Below are 25,419 nucleotides of genomic sequence, written 5' to 3'. Positions count from 1 at the left end.
ATGCCCCTTTGTATTCTTGTATTTTCAGCCAGATTTTTTTCCTCCTAAGTGTCATACATATTTGTACGAGCAACAACCAAAACTCTGTGTTTGTTACACTTCAGTATCACGTTACCAAAATATGGCTTTCAAAAGAAAAAACAAAACACTTCCCTCTCCCTCACCCGAGATTCTGCCAGGGTTTAACAGCGTTTGAATTCAACATACACAACTACAAAACACACACCTTCTGACTCTCTCTCAAGGCTGAGATTCCTACACGGGCTTTTAACTACAGCAGATGCAGCTGGCCAAAACCAGAAAACATTCCAGCAAGACGAATCACAGCTTGAAAGTCTGCTTTAAAGAAAAGTCTGCTACCAAGCCTGGTGAGAAAAAACCCAAGCCACAAAGCAACACCTTGGGGGAAGTGGAAGGTGAGACCGCACCCTGAATCCTGTGTTCAGCTCTGGGCCCCTCACTACAAGAGAGACTTTGAGGTGCTGGAACGGGGCCAGAGAAGGGCAACGGAGCTGGTGCAGGGCCTGGAGCACAGTGTGATGGGGAAGGGCTGAGGGACCTGGGGGGTTCAGGCTGGAGAAGAGAAGGCTCAGGGGGGACCTGATCGCTCCCTGCAACTGCCTGAGAGGAGGATGGAGCCAGGAGGGGCTGGGCTCTGCTCCCAAGGAACAAGGGATGGGACAAGAGGAACCGGCCTCAAGCTGCACCAGGGCAGGTTTAGATGGAGCTGAGGAACAATTCCTGCCCCAGAGGGTGCTCAGGCATTGGAACAGGCTGCCCAGGGCAGGGCTGCAGGCACCGTCCCTGCAAGGGTTCACACCCCGTGGGGACGAGGCCTCAGTGCCGTGGGTTAACCTCACGGCTACTGGTGGCCTTGGCAGTGCTGGGGAACGGTTGGAGCCGTGATCTCTTCCAGTCTACTTGATGTTATGATTCTGTGATTCTATGATTTGTACTCCTCAACGGAAAAACACCCGTTCTCCACCTTGTCTTGCTGCAGGGCAGCAGGAGACGCCCCAGAAGGTCCCGCTAAACAGGAACACAGGGATTCCACCAGGGAGGGGCACAAGGCCTGCCTCAACTCGGGGCTCCAGCTCAGACTCCTCGCGTCAAGCCCGGACAAGCCGGCCCGGGCCAGGCCTCGCCGTGACCGCACTATCTCACCACGAGGCACTTACCGAGCCCCAGCACCGGGATGCCGCAGCCGTTGGCGAGCGGCAACACGGGGCAGTTCAGCTCCGCCGCCGCCATGCTTCCCCGCCACAGGGACCACAACTCCCGGCAACCCCTGCGGCCGCACAGCGTCGCAAAGTACCGCAAAGCGTCACGGGAGCGTGGCTTCTAGCGGCGGGCTGGGGGCAGGTGGGACATGGGTGGCGGGTTCGGGGCTGTGTGCGTGTGGGGGCCGTGCGAGTAGGGATGGGCCGGCCCGCGGCTGTGTGTGAGGTGGCATGGGCCTGCCCGGCTGTCAGGAGGCGGGTGGCAGGAGCGGGGAGATGTGCAGGGAGCAATCTGTGACGTGATGGGGCTCATCGCCGTTTCCCTCCCGTGACAGGTGGTGGTGTTGGCTGCGACCGTGGGCCCGGCGGCTGTAGCGACCTCCCGAAGCATGCTGTACCTGGTCGGGCTGGGCTTGGGAGATGCCAAGGACATCACGGTGAAGGGGCTGGAGGCTGTGAGGCAGTGCCACAGGGTGTACCTGGAGGCCTACACGTCCATCCTCACGGTGGGCAAAGAAGCACTGGTAGGTCTGGCCACTGCTGGCCCACAGGGCCTAACGCCTCTCCTGCCAAGGAGGGTGGTAGGTCAGTAATGTCAGCAGGAGAAACTGGTGGTATATGATCTCCAAAAAAGTATGTACATGACCTTCCTGTGCTGCCACTAGTATCCTGGGATGTGTGGGGAGGAGTGTGGCAGAAGGTCAGGGAGGCGATCCCCCCCTCTGCTGACCCGGGTGAGCCCACATCTGGAGCACTGTGTCCAGTGCTGGGCTCCTCAGTATAAGAGAGACAAGGAGCTACTGGAGAGGGTCCAGCAGAGACCACAAGGATGCTCAGGGGTGTGGAGCGTCACTCTTACAAGGAGAGATTGCGGGAGCTGGGCCTGTTTATCCTGGAAAAGAGCAGCCTGAGAGGGGATCTCATCAATGCAGATCAATAGCTCAAAGGCGGGTGCCAGGAGGATGGAGCCAGACTCTTCCCAGTGGTGCCCAGCAACAGAACAAGGAGCAATAAACTGAAACACAAACTTGAGGAAGAACTTCTTTCTATTGAGGGTGCCCTGGAATGGGCTGCCCAGGGGGTTGTGGAGTCTCCCTCTCTGGAGGCATCCCAAACACACCTGGACACATTCCTGTGTGGCCTGCTCTGTGTGGCCCTGCCTTGGCAGGGAGTTGGACTGGGTGATCTCCAGACAGCCCTTCTAACTCTAGTGATTTTGTGAGTCTGTATTTTTATAGGAGAAATTGTTTTGCTACCTTGTGAGAAGACTGGAATAGAAAGAAAACTTTCCTTCTTAGAGGTATTGACACTAGTTTTCATCTCAAATTCTAACAATATATGGAGATCTGAGTGAACTTGGTTAGAAAAAGGTCTGATCTGTTTAAAAACAGACATATGAGAAAAATACATGTTGTGCAGCCTTGAATCTCTTGATTCAGCCTGAGGTAGTGTAGCATGCCTGCTGGGCACAATAATTTGACTGTCTCACATGTCCATGTTTCCTGGTGGGCCAAGCTGTCTCACTATTTTGAGACTTAGAGAGCACACACTGTTCAGTCAAAGATGTGCTGTTGAACAGCATGGAGGTAAAATTTTTATTAGCAAACACATCTTATGGAAGAAAACAGTAGTAAAAATGTACAAATTATAACTGGTGGCTTCACTGGGAATGGAAAGGTACGGTTTAATGTTGAAATAGTACCCAAAAAAGAGCTTATCTACCCACAGAACACAGATCTTGCCTCCAAAAGCAGTGTAGTGCTATACAGAGATGCTGCCTGGGTGCTGGATGCTGTATAGCCATAGCAGAATCATAGAATCTTGCAATGGTTTGGGTTGGAAAGGATCTTGAGACCATCCAGTTCCAACACCCTGCCATAGGCAGGGCCACCTCACACTAGACGATGTTGCCTAAGGCTCTGTCCAACCTGTCCTTGAACACTGATCCTGGAACTGCCTCACACTAGAGCAGGTTGCTCCAAGCCTCTTCCCACCTGGCCTTGAACACTGCCAGGGATGGGGCAGCCACAGCTTCTCTGGGCACCCTGTGCCAGCGCCTCAGCACCCTCACAGGGAAGAGCTTCTGCCTTATATCCAACCTGAACTGCCTCTCTGATGCGACTCCTGTCGCTACAGTCCCTGATGCAGAGTCCCTCTTCAGCATCCTTGCAGCCCCCTTCAGACACTGGAAGCTGCTCTGAGGTCTCCACGCAGCTTCTCTTCTCCAGCCTGAACAGCCCCAACTTTCTCAGCCTGTCTCGGTATGGGAGGTGCTCCAGCCCCTGACCATACTCATGGCCTCCTCTGGACTTGTTCCAGCAGCTCCATGTCCTTATGTTGAGGACACCAGAACTGCACACAATGCTCCAAGTGAGGTCTCACGAGAGCAGAGAAGAGGGGCAGGATCCCGTCCCTTGACCTGCTGCTCACGCTCCTGTTGATGCAGCCCAGCACATGGGGGGTTCCTGGGCTCAAGCACACACTGAAGCAGTTCATGTTCATTTTCTCATCAACCAGCACCCCCAAGTCCTTCTTCACAGGGCTGCTCTGAATCTTCTCTGCTAGAACATTTGCGGCTATCTATGGCCTATCTGCTGTATTTTGAAATGAAGATATACTCCCTATTTCGGGCTTGGGTTTGGGGTTTTTTTCAGTACACTGAAGCAATCTGAATTGAAATTAATCCATTCAAAACAAAATGTTAGTTTTTTTGTTGTTGGATAGTTGGAAAATTGCATTTGGATATTTTTACTTTGCAAAATCTGCATTTTCCATTAAAAAATGGATTCCTAGCCAGCTGAAAATAAAACATTGAATAATAGAAAGATGCTGGGTATTTTTGGTGTGGTTATTCTTGGGGGTTTGGTTTTTATTAGGTCTTTTGGAAACCTTGAAGTCCCAAAGATGAGGTAATTGGGAAAAGTGATCAATAAAAACAAAATAAAAGATGCCATCTTAACCTGAAACTGCCCAAGAGGGAATATAGGAATTAACTACGAAGCCCGGTTTCCATACGAGTGACAATGCTGGATGGTTTATTTAGTAATCTGAAGGTCAGCCTCTCTTAAGCACCATGAAAAGTTATGGGAAAGCTCTCAAGATAAAGAATGGATTCTTTGCTGCAGGGATTTTCTAGAAATCTTCCTGTGTCAATGCTTTTAAAACCAGATCTCAAAATTCCAATGACATGACTTGCCTAGTTTATCTCGTTGGCCTGAAACATATGTTAAAGGCTGCTTGATGTTGACCATCTACATCAGACCTCAGTTTGGTGGAGGAACTGTTTGGAGCCCATGACCTCCCAGTGGATCTGCATCTTAGTTTTTGTCAGGAGAGTGCTTTTTACATATTCTGTAATGAATGTGCTTTGATTTGCATTGTAGAGCAGTCTCAAAGCATGTAAATAGATTCCATTTTTGACACAGGTAGAGAAACTTATGCAAAAATGGTGAGGAAGTCGTCTTTAGAAAGGGGAAGCAAACCCAGTAACAGTCCCATATCTAGTACTCAGTACGGGGTAGATTTTTTCATGGAAGCACTGCTCTGCTTCTCTACAAGTATGATGGTTCTCTTGTCAATTCATTATTCTTTGCGAGCAAAGATGAAGCTATCGCTGAAGTCACAGGAGACTATCAATTTGTTAATAATTTGTAATACCACTCAAGTTTTCTGAATGCTATTTAGAACAAAACCACATTTTTTGGTCTGTACCCTGGAGCAAACCTTTATCTAATCATGTAAAGAGCATGTGAAATGTATAGTGGTACATAACTTAAAGACATACATGTTCAGGTAACATGTTCTAGAACTAACTGAGGTTTTATTACACATGTGAGGTTGATTCTGGAAATAAAGGCATTAAAAACATACAGACACAATAATTACTGAGCTGCTGAAGAAAAGCAAAGGACGTGATCAAATACATGTTTACTTATATGCATAGTAAAGTATTCCTTCCAGAGAACTGAAGATGAAGAACGAATACAAAATCACTCCTTAGATGTGGTTAGCTACAATGTACTAGGGATAATCAAAACCACCTATGTTGTGGTATAGCTAATGTCATATTTGCCTCTGGTTTGATGTCAGTGTTACAATTAACCTAAGCACTTAGACTCAGTCTTGTGAGAGGGGATGCCTAGTAGGATGACCAGTTAAAATGAGTCCTCCCAGGTACATTCGGTATGAAGATGTCATTGAGTTACATTTGGAGCAGCTCCTCAACTGACACAAAAGGCATAAAACCCCAAATCAGTATCAGAATAACAAGCTTGACTAATTTTGGGCAGTTTTGGAGCTACTTTATGGGAAGCTCAGGTGTTCTTGCAAGGGGAGGAAGGTTTCTCTTAAGACATGGGTCAGACTGCTGGAGAGAATAATAAAGTTGGCCTTTCCAGTGTCTATTGGCTGTGTTCCTAAGTGTCTAATTTTGCTGTTTCTTATTAATTTCAATTTCTAGGAAGAGTTTTATGGAAAAGAATTGATTTTGGCTGACCGAGAAACAGTGGAACAAGAAGCAGATAACATTTTAAAAGACGCTGATGTCTGTGATGTCGCATTTCTTGTAGTTGGTGATCCTTTTGGGTAAGACAAAGCAACATTTGAAATATTGCTGTGGCATGGTCGTTCTCTTTTTTCAGTAGGAAGGAGCCATACTGCATTACTGTAATTGTTCATGAAGAAGCTGATTTTCAGACCTGAAGCATGTTTTATTGCATTAAAAATATACATGGAATTGTCTACACTTTATATTGCTTTGGAGTTTCCTTGCCCAGATATTCCTTATGGATAGGAATGGGGACCCTCCAGGATGTATGACTCTTTCCTTCAGCAGTCACTTATTTCATTCTTCATGCTAGCTTCTATAGAGAATATTTTTGTTCCTTGATTTGTCTGCTAACACAAGAAATTCTAGGATATCACATAAAGAAGAAATATGCTCTGTTTTGGGAGAGTATTCTTTTAGTTGCTCTTTGTACTTATAAATGTGGCTTTCATGCTCAGTTGCTTTAGAATGAATACTGATTGTTGGTTGTACAGTGCTTCTGCTTTGATATATGCTAGTTTTTAAAATCACGTAGGTTGTTCAATGTGTCTTCTCCCTTTGGTTTATTAAGCCTTTTGTTTCCACTTTTTATTCCTGCTGAAAAGTAGAGCCGTTTTCTGTCACCAGAAGGATCTCCTTCTGTCTTTGCAGTCAGGCATCATCAATCTATAAATGTCAAGCTATACAGAAGAGCTTTTAGTCTCCAGCTGGTGATTCAAGATTTATACCACAGTGTTCAGGGGCACAAGAAAAATCAAATCACTGAGCAGCCCATTTGTGAGTGAAAAAGTAGAGTTTATGAAAAAGAGGAGCAGTCAGGAGCACATCTGTCAAAAGCAGGTAATTTATGTACATACAGGTTGAAGGGAATTGGCAAGAGAATATGATATTAAACTAGTACGGGCGGATGATGCTATATTTCAGGAATATTAATTATATTTTCAACACATGTTAACATGAAAATTAGGGTTCACATAAAGTGTAGAGTCACATTACTCTGATCCAGTGACTGATATAAGTACACAAGATGAAAAAAAACAACCCACATGTATTGAAATGAAATGGCTGCTTGTAAGCAGTATCTTGATCTGCCTCATATCATTAGTTTCAGTGTCAAAATCCTTCAATTCTGACTAATATACTACATCATTGTGGAAAACTACCCTTTTTCAAATGAGTTGCTTCTATCTAAATGTTTATGTTCTTAATACTGCAGCTAGAACTCCTGTGCCCTCACAGAGCCCTAAGGATTTAGGGGTTCATGAGGTTACTAGGAAAGAGTACTGAATGTTTCTGTCCTCAGAGAAGCCACATGGGAGGAGGATAGAAGCCGTGTGACTGCAGCTGATCGTAGAGTTTCAAGTATGTTTGCAGGTCAGAAGAGTGTTTAGTCTAAGGAAAGCTCAGGTTTTGGTGGTCAATAGTTCAGGTGATAAAACAAGCTGTACCTGTGCCGTTGTTCTTACTGTTGTTCACTCTGCATATGTGGTAACAGTTATGGATGTGCTAGCAGAAACCTGACAAGTTAGTAGCATACTGGCAAGCGCACCTTCATCTAGCCTAGTGCTGACATTCATATTATTACTATCCATAACACTTAGATTCTGTATTGGTGACAGAAAATCCTAGTATAGCTCTGGCTGCAGAGAGCTGACTCCTTGAAGCCTTTGCTGGTACTAGCCAAGTGCTCGCAAGGGCCCTGCTGTTTTCAGCTGCCATTATGGACAGGTCTATTGGGAGAATATACTGGCTGAAGCAAATTTCAGTGAATAAAGCCAGCTGATCCCTTGGTCAGTATTAGCCTAACCACAAAATCCTCCAGTGCTCCTTGTCCTGTGTGTGTGAAGGGAAGAATACAAGACTAAAACTAGTCCCTTCTTCTCTCAGAGCAGGCATTCCTAAACTAAGTTTGTTTCTGGAAGTCAGGAGCTCAGTCTGTTTACTAACCAAAGTGTTGGTTTAGATCACTTTACTGCATTCTTCTAAGCCTGGAAGCCTGTGTGTATCAGGTCTCTAGTTTCTCTAGTTTCTGTTTTAAGTGATTGCAAGGCCACGTTGGACAGGGCTTGGAGCAAGCTGCTCTAGTGGAAGGTGTCTCTGCCCATGGCAGGGGTTGGAACTGGATGAGCTCTAAAGTCCCTTCCAACCTAAACCATTCTATGATTCTATGATTAATCTTTACAGCCTTCTAGCTGCTGCCACATTTGTGTTCCAGTCTGAAGCACTGATCTGGTCGGTGCTAGTCAGACATGCGGTGTCAAAATTTATCAGACTGAAAATCAGGAGAATTCTGTCAGGGTAACTGAATGAGGCCAGGGTGAAAGCAGTCTTCCTATTTATTTGTTCTGATTTCTTTCTTTGCATCCTTCTTTGTAATGGCCACACAGAAGTCTGTAGTACATCCTGGCAATGAGATGACTAAGGTCACTTTTAGGTTTGATAAATTTAGCCAAGTGCATTTCCATATATCACATGGAAAATGGAGTGCCTAGCATGTATGTAAGCATACATTCAAGCAAGATACATAAGTAAACACCGTTGCAGTTCAAAGATGTGCTGGATTTATATTTACCATCTTAGAAGGACTCTGATCCCAATTGCGTTAACTACAAGCCCAGGAGTTCTTGCAGCAGTCACTGCAAGGTGTTTATTAGGCATTAGACCTGGAGCCAAATTTAGCTCAGTTCTAAGCTTAATTAGAAGTTTCTTAATTGTTACAGAAAAACTTGAGCACTCAAACTTGGGCATCGGTAATTTGAGTAATTTGGCTTAGATGTCATAAAAGTTGATTTAGTCTAAGTACCGTGTGAAGTTTACCTCAGTTCAAAGCTCTGTTTGAGTGTGTTGCTTTCCTGGCATGCACTGGTGCAGATGGGAGAAGGCCTGGCTCTATCCCGAGTAAGGAAATATTGGACTTGTGCTGAAGTCTATGCCAAATAGAGTTGACCTTTACAGTTCAACAGATGTCCAGCAGACACCTGCAGAAGACAAAGCATAAATGGAACTTTTCCTTTTCAAGTGCTTGCCAAAGCTACTTTAAAAAGTAACAATTGTGTTGGTGTTAAGAGTTTTAATGATGCCAGAAATCTGCAAAGAACCATAACATATTGAGGACACCTGTATTTTCAGCTAGGGAAGATGACATATGGAAGCCTTACTGGAGTTTTTACTTTCCAATTACTGGAAAGTAAACATATTATTGTTGCCCTTTTGGCACCTCTGCATTGCACTGTTTGTGAAGGGTTTAATTTTGCTTTCAAAACAAGCTATAATGCTAGTAACACGTGATCACTTCATCTTTTCAATCCTTAACTCCTTTATTTTCCTAACACAGGGCCACGACACACAGTGATTTAGTACTACGTGCAGTAAAACTGGGGATTCCATACAAGGTCATTCATAACGCTTCAATAATGAATGCAGTGGGCTGCTGTGGTTTACAGGTAACATTTTTACAGATATGCTATTCCACAAGTGCTAAATTGAAAACGGGTGAGCTCTTCCACTGCTGTGGCAATGCATGTTGCAATCTGAAGCTTGAAGATCCGTAGGAACTGTACACTTCTGTTGTCAGAATTCGTTAACACTTCCTTTTCAGTGTGCTGCACATCGGCAGAAGTCCCTTTTGATGAGTGCATGTGTAAATGAATAGTAACACTTCTATTCTGCTCTGCTCTCTAACTTCCCTCTGCTCCAGGAGACTTTGATATCTGAGTTATTTTACAGATAAAGCTTTGCTTTTGTTGGCTTCCTTCTACTACTGATGGTCACCTGATAAGTTTAGTTTTAAATTAGGTTGTTATCCTTTTGAGAGATAACAGTGGTCTTGTCATAAAAGGAATATGTGCACAAGCCTGTTTGTATGCTCAACTCAGATCATAACTGATTCCAAAATCTTCTATATGATGCATTCATTCTCTCCAGGGTTGACCTATCTTTAGTTTTATGCCCATCTGCTGAGAGAGGAGAGGTTTGCCTACCCAAGGACTAGAAGAACAAATGATAGGTTTTGTGCTTCTTGAATGGCCGAAGTAGAAAAGATCTGGTGTTCCCCAAGAAAATACTTCAAACTATTTCGTTTTACACATATATGGGTCCATTATTCCTCTTCCCGCATGAAAAACATTATGGCAGTGTATGTGTCATAACTTATAAATTATTTGAAGCTTCCCCCTTTTGTTTTCATTCATTATTTTAACATAGAACCTGCCCTCTCAAGGTTCAGAATGATTCCCTGTGTACAGGAACCACTAAACCAAGCTCCCACTTTACCAAAACTGGAGGCAAGCACAGGAATGTAGGTGTACCACAGACAAGAGCTGAGGCTTTGAATAATAGGTTTACATCACTGAAGGAGCAAATATTCCTTCCTAGCTTAACATAAAAGAATATCGTTCTCTTTAATTTCAACAAACAAATGACACCTTCAAATTTACAGTGACAGTCTCCTTATCTCAGCTGCAGTAAGTTGGGTAGTATCTCTGGCTTTGATCACATCTGGATGGCTTAGAAATGTGAGAGCCCTGTGTGATCTGGCAGTGCAGCAACACTGCCTTGACACCTCTTCTGAGCTGTGGGTGCTAATGCTGAAGGGAATGCAGCACAGGATTCACATTATTTATCATTCTTTCTGTGAGCACTTCTTTAGTGATACCTGCCTGTTGCTGTAAGACTTGGGTGAAATTATCTTTTAGGAAGGAAATAGGCTCCTTGGTGTCTAAAATCCACACGTACAGCAGACAGATGGCAGCTGCTACATGACTGCGCTTACTGGGGTGGGTAACAGGGGTCTTGGGGCTGGGGCTTACCCTTTGCCCTTTTGGCTTCAAGGTGGTGCAGAGTTTGCTTGTGCTGTCAAGCTGCTGACAAGTAGTTTCTACTACCTGCTATCTTTTTACTGTTCTTTTACATCCATTAGGAAGGAAGATGCAAGGCTTGTGTTCCCAACGAGGACAGGTGACTAGGGTTTCTGAAAATCTGCTTCCCCCACAGCTCCAGCTAGAGCATAGGAAAGAGGAGTAGAGAACTCTGAGGTGAATTAAAAAACAAAAAGAACAGAAAACTAGCTGGGAATCTATTGCAAACAGTCTATAAGGTTTGTCACATATGCAGTTTTGGAGGTTAGCTTACTATGTCCTTGTCCCATGCTGAAGAGAACAGTCCGTGAAGGAAACGTGATGTTATTCACTCTGGCATTGGTCCCCTTTTCCATTCTGGCTTGGGAGGGGCTGCCTTCCCATAAGTCAACATTCCTGTTGTTGTATAAAGCATTTTAGGAAATGGTGATCATATTGTGTTACCAGACAGACTGTAGCCAGCTGGATGTTTAACTCTTCGTTGCTCCTTGCAGGCATAAACAGCAAGTGAGGGGTCTCTTATTAAAAAGCAGCCTGTGATTTAATTAGAGCTGCGGGGGAAGTCCATAAGTTCTTTCAGCAGTCTTTACATTCATGGCTGTCTCCTGCCATCAGTTTAGTTTTGGAGCTGCTGTGGTTTAAATTGCAAACTTGCTGTCAAGTATAGCAGGGATTCCTCTTTTGCTTCACCACAGAAAAGGCTGGGCTTTTTTTCTTGTGTTAATCTGATTGTAATACAAAACCTCTTTCTTTCTTACTGGAGAAAAACAGGAAACACCTTTATACGTTGTTGTGAAAGCCACGTGTGTAGTGAGCTGTAGCTGCTGATTAGGCCTCAGTAAAATGCAGCTACAGCCCAGTGCCCAGTCTGTTCACAAAAGAGCATGTCTCTTGTCATCAGAGCAACGTTTCTGTGCAGCCAACAACATTCTGGTAGTTGTGCAGTTTTCCTGAACAGCAGTGAGTTCCTGGAGCTGTTAGCGATGGTTTGTCATCTTCCTAGATCTGTTTCTTGTCAAATTGTAAAGAAGGGTGAAAATCTATTTTCAAAGACTTTTTTTTACTGTCTTGCCCATTTGACAGACTCAGCTTGGAAGGCTGCACAGGTGAAGAGTGTATTAGTACAAAGAGCAAGTGTTTTTCTTTTAACTTTGTAAATTAAACTCTTCTAGGAAGCTCTCACAGGTTGATACCATGAGCTGTAGTTACTGAAAGCAGAGGACAGTATAACTTAGAAAAGTATTAGTGTGACTGGGCATAAGGCTCTATGACTTGCTGTGGCTCCTTCCTTTAGGCTGTTCGTGCTGTACCTTCACTGTGTCAGGCTGAAGAACATAATTACCCTCAAAAGCAAATTAATACGGCTGGAATGGGAGGATAAGCCAGGAAAAGTGCCTGTGCATGAGCGCCTCTTAACATATTCTCTGCAGGTTCACCTCTCTTGATTGGTATCTGAATTGTAGGTATGTTGGTCACTCTGACTCCTGTTGTAGTAGGGAACAACCACCAGTGAAGAAATTCATGCAGTTTGTGCATACTGCCATGGAAGTCAAGGAGAGAGGACAGCCATTCTCAGAGAGCACTTCTTGTGGATGGTAACTAGTGAGACAGTTCAGCTTTCCTCACCAGCAGCTGCACTGTGGTTCCAGAGCTTTGGAAAACTTAGTATTTTACTATAGTAAACTGTAGTTTACTACAGTTAACTATAGTTACTATCACTGCTCAGCTACCTTGTGAACAAGACATTGCTATTCAACTAGGATTCAGCATTGCAGGCTGAGAATAAAGGGAGAGCCCGGCACTACTTCCATGGCTTTATCTGTACCCACACTGAGTCCTTCAGAATAGGGCTGATCGCCAAGGCTTTTAGCCCTAGAATAAAGAGGCAGAAAACTCAGAATCTCAAATTTACACCTTTTTCCTTCCTTTCTAATCTGGGTTACTTTGGGAAGGTCACCAGAGTAGTGCTCTCAGGACTGAATTCTCTCTGACCCAGTTCTGGTAATGCATCTTTGAGAGAACTGTATGGGTGTTCAAACATGTGAGAAAGACTCTGCATCACACTGAGCTGCGTGAACAATGCAACTCAAAATGGCTTGAGATAATGGCATTACTGTAAAAAGAGATGATTGAGAACTAAAGTGCAAAGCTAAAGGCAAGCCGTGGGATTGGAGCCACATAGGAGCCACTCATTTCTGGGAGAGTGGTGCTGCTAGTTTTAAAAGCATTTACTTTCTATTTTGGTAGGGTAGCTACCCCATGTCATGGCAGAGACCTGCCTCTCTTTTGAGACATACCCACTTTCCACCTGAATAGCTTCAGAACAAACATCTGCGTGTCCCCTTGTGTCTGTCAGTAACTCAGCTCGATTTTTTTGTGTTTGGAGACCAGCTCATTCTTGTAAGATTTACACTTAGGAAATAGTTTTGTCTTTTCACTGCTAGCTGATCACTGAAATACGAAAGCAGTGCTCACTGTGGGGGTTTTTGAGTGTTTACTGAACAGGTGAGTACATTTGCAGCGGCAAGTAGAAAACTATTACTTACAGGTTAGGAAGTTGAAGGATGCTATCATTACTCGCTGAGCTCACAGTCAAACAGAAAACCTGTAGTAGCTGCAGGAGTGGAACCTTTGAGTTCCACCCTCTCTCGGTGCCCTCATCTTCAAAAATACTCTTTGCTGTGATGGGAGGGGCTCTGTGCAAAATGTTTTTTATTCAGCAACAGTTAAAACAAACTGTTTCCGATCATTGGTTGGTTTTCTCACTTGCCACCAGCTTCTGAGCCTTTTAGAAGTTGTTTCTCAAGCCATTTAAAGGTTAAATCAGTACTGGTCACACTACTTCATTACTCACAATTGCTGTACAACTTAGTGCCACTTGTCACCAGGAAGCATGACCCAGAAATATTCATTTGATCAGAATAATTCTTTTTCTCCATTTAGAGAACTGTTTCAGATGAATAATCCAAGTGACCAGAGTGGGAAGGAACCATTGTTTGACATTGCTGGGAAGAGTCTTTGGAGGTTATTAAAGATAAGGTGACATTACCTGGGAGGGAAAATCCTGTCCTGTTCAACTTTGTTTGGAGGTTCTGAGTCTTTGGCAGCTGAATTTTGTCCTGCTTGTGGAGTGGCTATTTCCTAAGTGCTGATACAGGAGGCAGCCGAGAGAAAAATGGGTTCTTCCCTTCAGCTGCCTTTATGTGATTTGTCTCAGCTGTCTCCTGAAGACTGCAATCATGTGGAGTGGGCTTCCCTCAGCCAGATACTCTTTTCTTCACAGTTCCTTTCTCTCTGGCGTGTACTGAGGGGACTGGAGGTTTTTGGACAGCTGAGCCAACCTGTTGGCTTGCAGTACAAGAATGGGTCAGAGCCCCTTGTGTGTGAATGGTAAAGACTTTGAATTTCATGTGAAGGTTCTCATGAGAGGCATTAAAAGTTGCTAAAGGTTTGTGGTTCTAAGTGAGATAGTGGTAAAGGGCTAGAGCTAAGCTTGTGGTTGTTTCATATGACCAATTACAAGCAAAAATGAAGCTTGACTGATTCTTGGTACTTCTTTGTTGATGATTGTCCAACTTCCCAAGCTGTTCTCTGTCAACAATATATAATATAAAAAACAATAGGAGCACTTTAATCTGATGTATATGGTCTGGAGGGTTGTTAACTGGTTACAGAAGGGGAAAAATCTGGCTTATTAGGTTCCTTTTTATGCGGATGGATGTTGCACAGCATCATGTCAAAACTTATGACAAGGGTAAACACAACATGTCAGCTTTTCTGTGTATGTGCACTGAGACTGATCAGGAAACAACCTCGGGTAATGCAGGGTGCTGTCTGGTCCCCGAATTCCATTGAGGAGCAGGCTCAGGAGGAAAAAACCCTGGTGGTGTCTGTCGGTGGGATGTGGTCAGGCTGTGCAGTCCTCTGAGACCTGTCTGCAGCGTAACCAGGGACCATCTCAACACAGCAGCCGAGGAGGGGTTCAGTCTACAGAGTTTACAGGTATTGCGCGTGTATGCAGGTGCCAGGTCCGCAAAGTGTCACAACAAGACTCCTTCTTACCTTCTTCCCCTGACATATATCTAGTTCTGAAGCTGTTTGAAATGTTAGGAAAGGCAATAGGCTTGGAAGTGAAGAACTGCTTTGTCACCATTGCAGCTGATACAGCAATAATTCTGGGAAAGATGCTGTAAAAATAAATGTCTGTGTTTTGAAATGTTTACTTCTTGGTTTCTCTGCAGCTGTTGCCTTACTGACCCTTTTACTACTATCTTGCATCTTCTCTGCTGCTTGCCTTAGTACTTTCTAGAGGGGATGGGAGATCTTCCTTTTTTAATTTCCCTATTTAGTCTCAGCTTGTTCCTTCTTTTTACAGCCTTTATTTTTGTGGTCATGAGCCACAAAAGAAGTGGCTAAGTGCCTATTCTAAGTGAAAACTGTTGATCTGGACAGCTTCAGGTGTCTGTTGTCATTCAGACTGGCCATTAACAGAGTTGTTGAGTAGCTTCAGTGAAATTTCACTTGTATGCAGGCTCTCCAAGCAGAGATCATGGGACAGCTCTTTCTCTTTCATTCATGATTCTGGCCTCTCAATTGATTCTGCTTATATAAACAAGTAGAATATGAAATATCATTAACTGAACTGAAAACTGAAAACAGGCACCTCAGGACCAAAATCTATCAGACTTTCATAGTACGTGTGTAAATAGAACAGGATGTTAGAGAACGTTCAGAGGTGATGAAAGTGTGAGTCGAAGAACAGCTTTCTGCAGTATTTGGTGAGCAGGCAGAGCATTGCCTCCGAGTGGGGAGGCCTGGCCCCCTTCCTGCCTTCAACTCTTGCATTGCAAAACCGAAGTGCACAAAGCTTTGTGGAAGCCAATTACTACTTGGGCGGGGGGGGGAGGAGTATTTCCAAAGACTGAGGTCTTTCAAAATGACCTTTTGAAATGTTTCCGTGAAGGTTTTGAGCGCTGAGCAGAAGGTAAGGAGGTTCCAAGCTGAGAGCACGGAACGTCTGTCCAAGCATTTCACTGAGCCCCCTTTGAAATTGCGGCTCTTTTGTGCCCGAGCAGAATGGAAGCACTCGATGATTAGTGCAAGTGTGATGCTTGAGATGTTTTAGCTTGCACAGAGCACATCTTGTCCACTCCTAAAGCCCAGCTGCTTCATGTAGAGCGCAGCACTCAGAAACTGCATTTGCTCTCGCCTCTCTTTAAAGCTTTGCCAGCAGCCATACAGCACGATCCTTTCACTGAAAACACACAGAGCTCTTCACTGGCTTATTAAACTCAATCTCAGATCATGATGTTAATCCTCAGTGCGCTGTAATACACCTTGGCTAACAAATTGTCACAATTTTAATCCAGTGACAAGCATAATTTCTTTAATTTTGGGGCCCTATTGAGTCTTTTACGGTTGGTGGAAGGAATCCGTTTTCCGCTCAGTGGATTCTGGTTCTAGTGGACCTGCTGTCCCCTGTGACTGCTGAATCCTTATGGTGAATTTTGGGTACTCACTTCTCTCTCTGCAGCAAGGCTTTTCTTGAAAGCCTGATACTTCGTACTAGATTTCAGGAGGTAGAAATCAGAACACAGCACAGGAAACTGTGAACAACAAAGTGAATCTGCATGAAGTACAGGGAGAGAGTTCAAAATGCACGTTCTGATACAGTTACGTGTTGCTTCTTCAATGCAGGCTTGCTCTGGTGGGGGAGCAGTGCCTGTGCTTCCATAAATGCCTCGTGTCTGCAGAGATCAGATGCTGGATGAGAAAGAAATACTTGTTTGTGTCTGTAGGAGTCCTTGTAAGGTAACTGATGACAGGTATTCAAGCACAACAGGGGTATCCATTATTGCATCACTTCCACAGCGTTCGTAGATCACGGTGTACCAGAAAGTTCCCAAAGAAGTGTCTTCCCCTCTTTAATTTAAAGTAAAAATATGTATGCATTAATGGTAGGAAATCTGATCTTTAGCAGTTAAGTTAGTGTAAGTTGCAAAGGCATTTCTAGGAGGTTAATAAAGCATGTCCTGTTCCCTCTTGTTGGTGTAGAAGCCACTTCTGTGCTGTCCAGGTGCTGAGAAAGTAAGTGTATTGGTGTGAGACTGTAAGTACAGTTTTCTATGATCTCAATACTTCATGAAGCTATTTTGAAATGATTTCTACTGAATGGGCAGGCAATTTCTGACAAAAATGGTTTATTCTTTTTGACATTCAGACTTCATTTTTAGTGCAAAACCTGGCGAACAAAGGACAGATTCAGTGAATCTGACTGGCAGTGCTTGCATCAAAAGGATAACTTGCTTAACTTCTTGTTGGCAAAGATGATGGAGAACCTCTGTAATGATCAATGGAAAAGAGAAAAATAACAATGAGAACAAGTGCTGGAGGATATAAAGCTGAATGAACAACTTGTTTTTAATATGTGGCAGAGCACTTGAAAAGATCTGATTCCTAACAAACTGCTTACCAGATAATAACATTTTACCCATTTCTGCACATCCTTTTCTTTGCTAAAAGCCAGAGGTGGAAGTCGCCCTCCTTCAGGTTAACAAAATGCCAAAGGGACTGGGATAAGATTCAAGTTTAATTGAGGCTACTTTCTGTACTGGATGAGGGCTGCTGCTTTGAGGAGCGGACTGAGGTGGCTTTCAGGTGGTAGTCAGGTTGGTACTGGACATTTCAGCACTTGATGGTTACTGCAGGTGTACTGCCAGTGAGATAAAACTGCTAGCTTTCTCCCAGATGCTCTAACAATGAAGGGGTGAAGGAGAAGCATCTTGTTAAATAGTTTTTTCTTCAGCTGTGGAACAAAATGGGAAGAGTTCTAGGTAGCCACCTGAAAACCAGGCAGAACATAGCTTGGTTATTCTTTTTCTAGATGCAGCCTTGAAATAGTTAACAGGTTACATTGGGAACAATTCATTTTGTCCAACCTCTATTTAGTTTACTGGAAGAACCTTTAGGTTGTGAAATGTACGCTGTGTGTTCTTGTCCTTGTGCTAGAATGAAATGTTTAAAAGAGGAAATGTTTTCAGTAATATTCTAGGAACCTTTGAATAAACAGTGTTCCTCTCAGCATGAATGGTTCAAATTTGAGCTTTTGGGCCCTTAAAAACAAACATGTTTCTGCTTTGATTCAAATTCTGCTCTACCAGCGTGAAAGAGTTAAAACCACAACCTAATACTGCAGGGAAGTGTGTAAAGGGGAACTCCCAGATGGGACGGAGCTGTCAGAGCAGCTTCTACATAGGGTCCTCTTTCTGCTCAGGGCACACACAGTGTCTCCTGTAGCAGGCTAGGAGGAGCAGTTTTTCCTGCCTTGTTTACAGAGCAGGTGGGGAGATGAGACCATTGCTTGAGCAGACAGAATACTGGCCAGCTGTACAATCAGTCTGGGCTTGCCCTGTTCCAGAGCTGAACTCACCAAAACTGATGCATGGTTTTGCCCTTTTTCAGGTTGGTTACAGAAGCTTCCAAGCCAAATGCTGCCTTAGGTTACGTATGACACTGGCTTCTGCATCACTGAAAATGATTGGCAAGACTGTTGCTTCAGATGTTTTCATTGAGGTTAGGGGTTTACAGAAATAAATAGTGTTAAGGCTGAGAATAAAATCAGTATGTTCAACACAGAATCTGCTAGCAATATTCTTCTTACCGTATATGCATGGAAAACATCATACCTCTACTTCACGCATAAGCTGTCCCTGTCTTCAGATCTCCATATCCACTCTCTCTTCAGACCATAACTTCTTTTGCATGATACAGCTTTCACCTGCAGGAAAGTGCTGGTTTAATACAACTGTATCAGTAGGATCTCAGTATTATGGCATTATTAGAAGTTATCTAGCCTTAGCCAAGATAAGAAATGATAAGTAAGAATTTTGGTGCTAATCTTACAAAGTTTTTGCCTTTAGGAGGACTTCAGAATGAACAAAGAATAGGAGGTAAATTGAAAGTTCACAGACATTGGAAAGGTGATGGCAGAGATACGTAACAACTTTACAGGTGGTTCATTAACTGTTCTTTAACATGCTTTACTGTTTGGAGAGTAAAAGAACAACAGCACATCTCTATTAGGAAGAAGAAAACCCAGCTCACTAGTTACAGATGTTGTTACGAAGAAAGGAGGGAATGCAAAGGAATGCACTGAAACTAGCCAAGAGATAGGCAGCTTTTTCCAAAGGTGCACTATTTTTAGTGCTATGTTTTGCTGTGTATCTGTGAAAGGGCAAGCCTGAGCATCTTACAGGAGAGTACTGTGCTATGAAGCCCTTAACTAGGCTCAGGACTTTCCAGTGTCGCCAGTTGTTCATGGTTTTCATTGCATTTTATTGCGTGCTCTTACTGTGTGTGTTACTGCTTTTGCTTTGTTTCGCAGTTGTACAGTTTTGGAGAGACTGTTTCCATAGTTTTCTGGACAGATACATGGAAGCCAGAAAGCTTTTTTGACAAGATTGAGAAGAACAGGCAGAATGGAATGCACACCTTGTGCTTACTTGGTAAGCAGCAGCTCCCAGGGCTCCTTAGCTACCATCTTCCACAGCATCCAGAGACGGGAGTGATAGGCATGAGATGAAGTCTGGGATTAAACAGATCTTCTCAGCTAACACGTATGTTTGAAAATACACCAAAACTCAGAACATTGATGCGTGTGCCCTTAGTTCAGCCATTGTTCGTGCTGCAGTGGTCAGGAATTTCTTCATTCATCATCAAAAAATCCCCAAGAAACAAAGCCTTTTTAGAAGTCACATAAGAGCAGGAGGCCCAGATTTGCTCTAAACATCATAGATGACTGATTTTAAGCTAGATCTAGCTCAGGATCCAAGTCAGATTGCAGTGACTCGCAGCTGTCTCTTACTGACTTCATTAGAGCTCAGCAGATCTGACTGTCTGGGGAGCTAAACTGTACATTTAACCACATTCGTATTGTGTAAGGTGACAGTCTTTTTCCTGCATTCTTTTATCTAAGGGTGTTTTGGGAAAGGTGATTGTCACATGAGAAGCTTCAGCGCTGTAAAGCATCCTCCCCAGTCATGGAGCTGGAACTGAATACTGACCACTGGCACCAGGCTCTTCCATGGTGCTGCCTGATCTTCAGCCTGCCCAGCAATCCTCAGCTCAAAGCCACTTTCTGAATAACTCTGCTAATCTGGGTAGCTCCTGAATGATCATGGAATCCCAGAGTGGGTTGGGTTGGAAAGGACCTTCAGATCATCCAGTTCCAACCCCCTGCCATGGGCAGGGACACCTCACACTAAACCATGTTGCCTAAGGCTCTGTCCAGCCTGGCTTTGAACCCTGATCATGGAACTGCCTGCATATAAACCACAAGGCACTTTCATATTTATATAGGTACAGTTCTATACCTTTTGTAGCATCTTTTAGACACAGCTGGGATCCCTCAGTGCTAAATAAATCAGTATTTTAAGTAAAACCAGTCTGTAGTAACTGGAGGATCCTGAGCAGGAAACCAGTGTGTAAGCATCACTGCACACCAGATTTCCCAATGCCTTCGAAGTTGCTTATTTTCAAAATTGGCTAAAAATCAGAATTCTGGCAATTTGTTTTAAAGAAGGATGACTTTGGTCTTGACAAGTGACTTTTTGGATGACCGGTGTTTAAACAAGGACTCTAACAACGATAATACGGTAAACCAAAGTATTCTGTAGCTACTTGATATAATCATTTCTATGATGTCTCTCTGTATCTTTTTTTATACAGTAGTGGGAGAGTAAAAGTTTGAACTGATAAAATTGCATTATAACCCATGTCCCATGTCATGGACAGTTGTGGTACCTGCATCTGATTGCAGCTCATACCTGAAAACTACCAATTTGCAAACAAATTGTTCCCTTAATACTACTTGGTCATTCGAGCCCATGTATTTATTGCTTGTCCAACTAGACTAGAGAAGCACATGAAAAGGGAAGTGCTGAGAAGCTTTGGAATTCCAAGTGACTTGACAGTCACATAAACAATTTGGTAAACTCTTTTTACCCCCCTTTCTTCAGCACCCCTGTGAGTTAGGAGTTGATTGTGTAACTTAAGCAATACTTTTCTTTCAAATCAAGGTGAAAAATGTGTCCAGCTCTTACTGCGATGGTCTTTTGGGGGCATTTGAATACAGATGTCTTGGACAGGCTGTGGTCAGTTAGAGTTTCATACAATTGCAGATGTGCAGAGTCTAACCTGGCCCTTTCTCTGTCTTATTTTTGCCCAAATCCATTTTTTCTTCCCATAACAGAAGCTTGTTCCGAGTGTTCATGGGGACAGGAAGTGCTAACGAAAGTCAGGTTCCTGCATGGCACTGATGTAATTGCTGTTGATGGGTCACATCCTGTGATACATTTTGTGCTCACAATGTACTCAGCGTTTACAAGTAGCTCCAGTACCATGGTGTGCTTCACCAGGCTGGCATTTCGCTATCCTGTAGCAGGCTATTTGAATACTTAGAAGTATTTGTATTCGTCTGTGTTGCTGTGAGATCTGTGAAACTCGCCCTATTTGGGGGTAAAATTACATGCATAAAACCCCAATACTTTGTGATTAATTAACACCTGAAACAGCAGAATGTTTCATCCATATTCTTTGCTCCCGTAATAACTAAAATGCTATTATAAAATTTACAGTATCTGCTGATTTAATTAAGCTTTACCTACGCAGAAAAACTAAGTGAGGAGTTTGTAGGGGACCTGTGTTTTAATACCTGTTTTGTTCTACAGATATTAAAGTGAAGGAGCAGTCTCTGGAGAACCTAATGAAGTGAGTCACCTTTCTGAAAATGTATAAAAACACATTCGTAAGATGTATAGAAAACCACAGTGTATTTATAAAGGAACAGAGGGTCTTTGTCCAATACTGCACTTACCTGCCCTTCTGTTGTCCTCAGTAGCCATGGTCTTTTGTTTCTTACAAGGAGTGGAACTTTTCTGCTCGGTGCAATAGGACCTGGCTTTACAGTGACTGAACGAAGCTGCAGCAAAGCATCATCTTTTGAGCTGTTTCTGTGAGAAACACGAAGTCAAACTGGATTAAGCTTGGCAAATGAAGTGTTATTTCACTGCTCTGTCCCATCCTCAAATAGATGAATAGCTGAAACACTCTTTGGAATTCATTCTTTACACTTGCTAGTAACAGTGTGAGGCATTGAATACATACCACCCTTTTTAAACAGCTAAATAAGCAATATCTAGAAAATGCTCTCAAGTTCATGTAACTGTATTCAAGAGAGCTCTTGCCACATCTTAATCACCTCTCTGCAATCTTCTGTTTCGACAGTGGCGAATACAAATGGTTACTTTATGCACATGCTGTAACTCTGCTCTAAATTAACATCTGTGAAGTCTCACAGTATCATTGAGGTTTGTTTATTCTGGAGTTTCAAAATGAAGTCTGTTTGACTGAAGCCACAGTTGGCAAAGAAAGCAGCATTTCATGTAAGGATGTATTCCTAGTCTGTAATCAGACAAACATCTACAGGGCATTTGACAGAAAACCAGGCCTTTGCCCTTGACTTGCAGTCTAATCCATCCTTCAGGAGTAGCTGCAAAACCTGCATATTGCTTCCAGCAGCTGAATTTGCTCACATCATTTGCCAGCTGGAGGCCCTCCTGTTTCACAGGTGTGAGAGCACAGAAGTCTCCTCCTGCCTTCCTTACAAATGCCTCTTGCCTGAAAGGCCCAGCCTGAGAGCCTGGGCCTGGGCAAGGTCCATTTGCTGGTCTAGAGGTTTCTTGAAATAAACTGTAAGAACACTGGGGATGATGAAGTGGGTTTTATGTGAAATTGCTCTACTTTTCTTTCCCTGCAGAGGAAGGAAGATTTATGAGCCACCACGCTACATGAGTGTGAATCAAGCTGCAGAACAGCTTCTTGCCATTATTCAAAACAGGAGGCTCCAAGGAGAAGAATCAGGTGCTGCTACTGCATTGTTTCTACCTGCTACTTACGCCTCTCAAGCCACACTTAGTGATGAGCCTCCAAACTCTGCTCCTTTCCTCTTCATCTTTGCATTGCTCTTGCTCCACGGTAGAATTGGGCTGCCTTAAATCCTGGTCCTGAGATGGATTTGGCAGAGCCTGGACATGGCGTAGCTCAGCAGAGATGAACAAGCTCCCGGAGGTTTAGACCGTGTCCTGGTTCTACCCGTCTTTAACTGTGAGCCCTTTATTAGAGTTGCAGAAGGATTGTGAGCATTTTAGAGCAGTTGAGCTTCATCAAAAATCAATGCTGTGTTTTATTCAGACCAGTCACACTCTGCGCTACATGAGCACCAGCACGAACCCAGGTTAACCCTGCAGTGCAGAACTGGGATTCTGACCTTGAGTTCTTAACACTGGTCAAGCATGAACTGTGAACAGTGTTTATTGAGGCCAAGGGTGAAATCACAGCAGCTGTAAAGATGACTGTTGTGTCACAGAAAAATTCTGTGCTCCTCCTTTTAGAAGTTTATTCCTTAAATGCTGTTAAAATGAAAATCCTTTCATTTTGTCCTTTGCATAGAATGACTCAGGACCAGCAGTTTCCTCAAAGTGAACACAATTCCTGAATGAATTTCCTGTTCTGCTGTCTTCCCCTTCGTGCTTATAAACATCCCTAAGATACAGCTTTATTTTCTCTGAAGCACAAACTTCTTTCTAGGCCCCTCTGGTGATTTATGAAATGGGAGGTTTAAGAAAGCAGCGTTAAGATTTAAGCATTTTGAGTACTTTTTCCTTTATGTTAGGCCCGTTGGTCAGTAAATGAAGCATTTAATCTTCTTTCTTACAGCAATCACTGAAGACACAATCTGCGTTGGCCTCGCACGTGTGGGTGCTCCGGATCAGAAGATTGCTTCAGGCACACTGGAGCAGATGTCCACAGTAGAACTAGGTGGTCCACTGCATTCCTTGATTGTTACAGGCACTCTGCATCCTCTGGAATTAGAAATGCTTCAGCTTTTTCCTGTAGCTGGGTCCAGTTTTGAACAGCAGGAGTGTCAAAGGACCACTTAAATAAAAACAAGGCTTTTACATTTTTGTTCCTTTAATTTCATGACAGCATAAAGTTACCCTTGTGCCCAATTAGAGCTTGCCCAAGTGCAGTTAGATTGTCTGTTGCTTCAGAAGACAACACTGCAGGAACACAGATGTGCCTTTACCTGAGGCAAGTTGCACTTGCTGGTATCAGCTTCTAACACACTGACACCTAACACATGAAACCTTAAAACCTCTTTGTCCACTTCAGTTCATTGACATTTTCATCGGTCTGAGGCTGATGACCAGGATAAGAAGCGCAAGTAGAGAACTGAAGAGTAGCAGGTATCTGTCTGGCATCACTTTTGCTGTGGTGCATTCACCAAGCCTAGTGCATACACTGGTGCAAGTGCATTCTGGGTGCTTGCTTTCGGTTTTGCAGAAACTCAGTAGTTCTCCCACCAACGGCAACCATTAGTGCGCAAAACCCGTTAGGGCTGTAACTCACCTTTACACTTGGGATAGTGAATAGAGACAGGTGAGAATGCTCTTCATGTCTAAACCAAGAAAAACCAGAACTCACCCTTTGGACATTGGTGAAACAGGGAGAAGCTGCACAGAATTTCGTATTTGAGAAGGCTGCAGCTTAAACCAGAAGTGAATTTCTTGCTGTGTTCATGGTACCATTTACGGAGTTCTGGACTCACGCAGTCAGAAAACAGACTGCAAGAATTCTTTTTCAGATCAGCCTGCTGTTGTTTCCCGTTCAGCTGCTCTTCACAGTATGTGCGGAACAAAGCAGACCTCTGAGGGCTTCTCTTTTTAAACTGAAGGTTTATTGCAAAGCAATTGGATCCCAGAGCTCTTCAGCAATGTAGGGTATTGAACATTTTGCCTAGACTGGACTCAAGTACAAAAGATTACATTACAAATTGGTAGTACTGCACTTGGGACAAGTCATGGCCAAGCTACTAACGTGAGCATCCCAAGAGAAAACCATACGTAAGTCCTCAGAATTACAGCGAGCCGCCTCGTGTTGTCATTAAGGTTTCTTTACAGGTGTTTGGATATACTGTAGGCGTCAATTTAAGCTCACTGCTAAGAGTCATTCCTGTCATTTAAAGGCAAGCGCTATGCTGAATGCTACCAGGAAAGATTTTGGCCCTTTCCTCATTCACAGTATTTCACACTTCAGCCAGAATACTGCAGCGATTCATTTAACTCTGGCACAAGATCCCAGGATACACAGGGAAGACTTCAGCACACACGGAAGTAAAAGCCACCACTCCTTTTACACGTGGTTTCCACCAGATTGCCACAAGGCTGGAACCTTCTGTGGCTGAGACAGACAAGCAGATGAGCCAGGATTTGCACGCAGTGCGACACGTCACATGCCAGGCACAGCAGAAGCCCAACTGGCATCTTTTCACAGCAGAGAGTGAGGTCCCGACAGGGATGGTCACTGCAACAAAGCCAAAACAGGGGAGGGATCCAAAAGGGAACCTCAGCAAGTTGCTAGGAGGGATTTTCATAGGAGAGTAAAGGAGGAATTAACCACGGAGCCAGGATTAGGAGTCAGAGAAATGAATTATTGAGGAAAAAGAGAAAATCCCTTTACACTTATTCCCACACACGCTTACAAGGGGTGCGATAATCAAGAATTCCAGCAAGCAGCAGCCTCATGGCTGCTGGGGCAAACAGGACAGGGCTCAATTAGTAACTGAAGCTGCTGCTCTGAACTGGTATTTAAAGAGCTTGTTACAGGAGCAGCGATCAGGATTTGCATGCTATGGAAGCATGACGGTTCTTCCTGCAGCTGCAGCCTGCACTGTGAGAGA

At 43.7% G+C, this 25,419-nt stretch overlaps 3 protein-coding genes across 11 annotated transcripts in view; 1 reads left to right on the top strand and 2 right to left on the bottom strand.

Moving 5' to 3' along the window:
• Positions 1 to 1,327, bottom strand: part of LOC308223726 (putative oxidoreductase ZK1290.5) — a 91,861-nt gene extending 90,534 nt beyond the window's left edge. For 5 of the 6 annotated variants that reach the window (XR_013957413.1, XM_080623149.1, XM_080623148.1 and 2 more), the window contains exon 1: positions 1,179 to 1,327. Coding sequence is in view for 4 of the 6 variants with exons in the window: in XM_080623149.1 (XP_080479275.1) it covers positions 1,179 to 1,251 (73 nt within the window). In the remaining 2 variants the exon portion in view is untranslated. The remainder of the gene's footprint in view (positions 1 to 1,178) is intronic. The other variant, XM_080623151.1, reaches the window with a different exon arrangement.
• On the top strand, positions 1,324 to 23,620 carry DPH5 (diphthamide biosynthesis 5; the record flags this gene model as incomplete). The annotated part of the gene is made up of 8 exons (XM_080623152.1): positions 1,324 to 1,362; positions 1,556 to 1,744; positions 5,680 to 5,804; positions 9,101 to 9,209; positions 19,006 to 19,126; positions 21,350 to 21,389; positions 22,438 to 22,541; positions 23,397 to 23,620. The coding sequence occupies exons 2-8, from the start codon at positions 1,610 to 1,612 to the stop codon at positions 23,618 to 23,620; spliced, it is 858 nt and encodes a 285-aa protein (XP_080479278.1). The 5' UTR covers positions 1,324 to 1,362; positions 1,556 to 1,609.
• Positions 15,606 to 25,419, bottom strand: part of SLC30A7 (solute carrier family 30 member 7) — a 34,074-nt gene continuing 24,260 nt past the window's right edge. For 2 of the 4 annotated variants that reach the window (XR_013957409.1, XR_013957410.1), the window contains 2 exons: positions 19,113 to 21,631; positions 15,606 to 18,399 (listed from right to left, as the gene is read on the bottom strand). The gene's annotated coding sequence lies outside the window, so the exon portion shown is untranslated. Of the gene's footprint in view, positions 18,400 to 19,112; positions 21,632 to 25,419 lie in introns of those variants that run through there. The other 2 variants (XR_013957411.1, XR_013957412.1) reach the window with 2 other exon arrangements.

The sequence above is a fragment of the Psittacula echo genome (assembly GCF_963264785.1).
Source record: "Psittacula echo genome assembly, chromosome: 7".
In the NCBI taxonomy this organism is placed as follows: domain Eukaryota; kingdom Metazoa; phylum Chordata; class Aves; order Psittaciformes; family Psittacidae; genus Psittacula; species Psittacula echo.
This window is presented reverse-complemented; position numbering and strand designations above follow the sequence as displayed.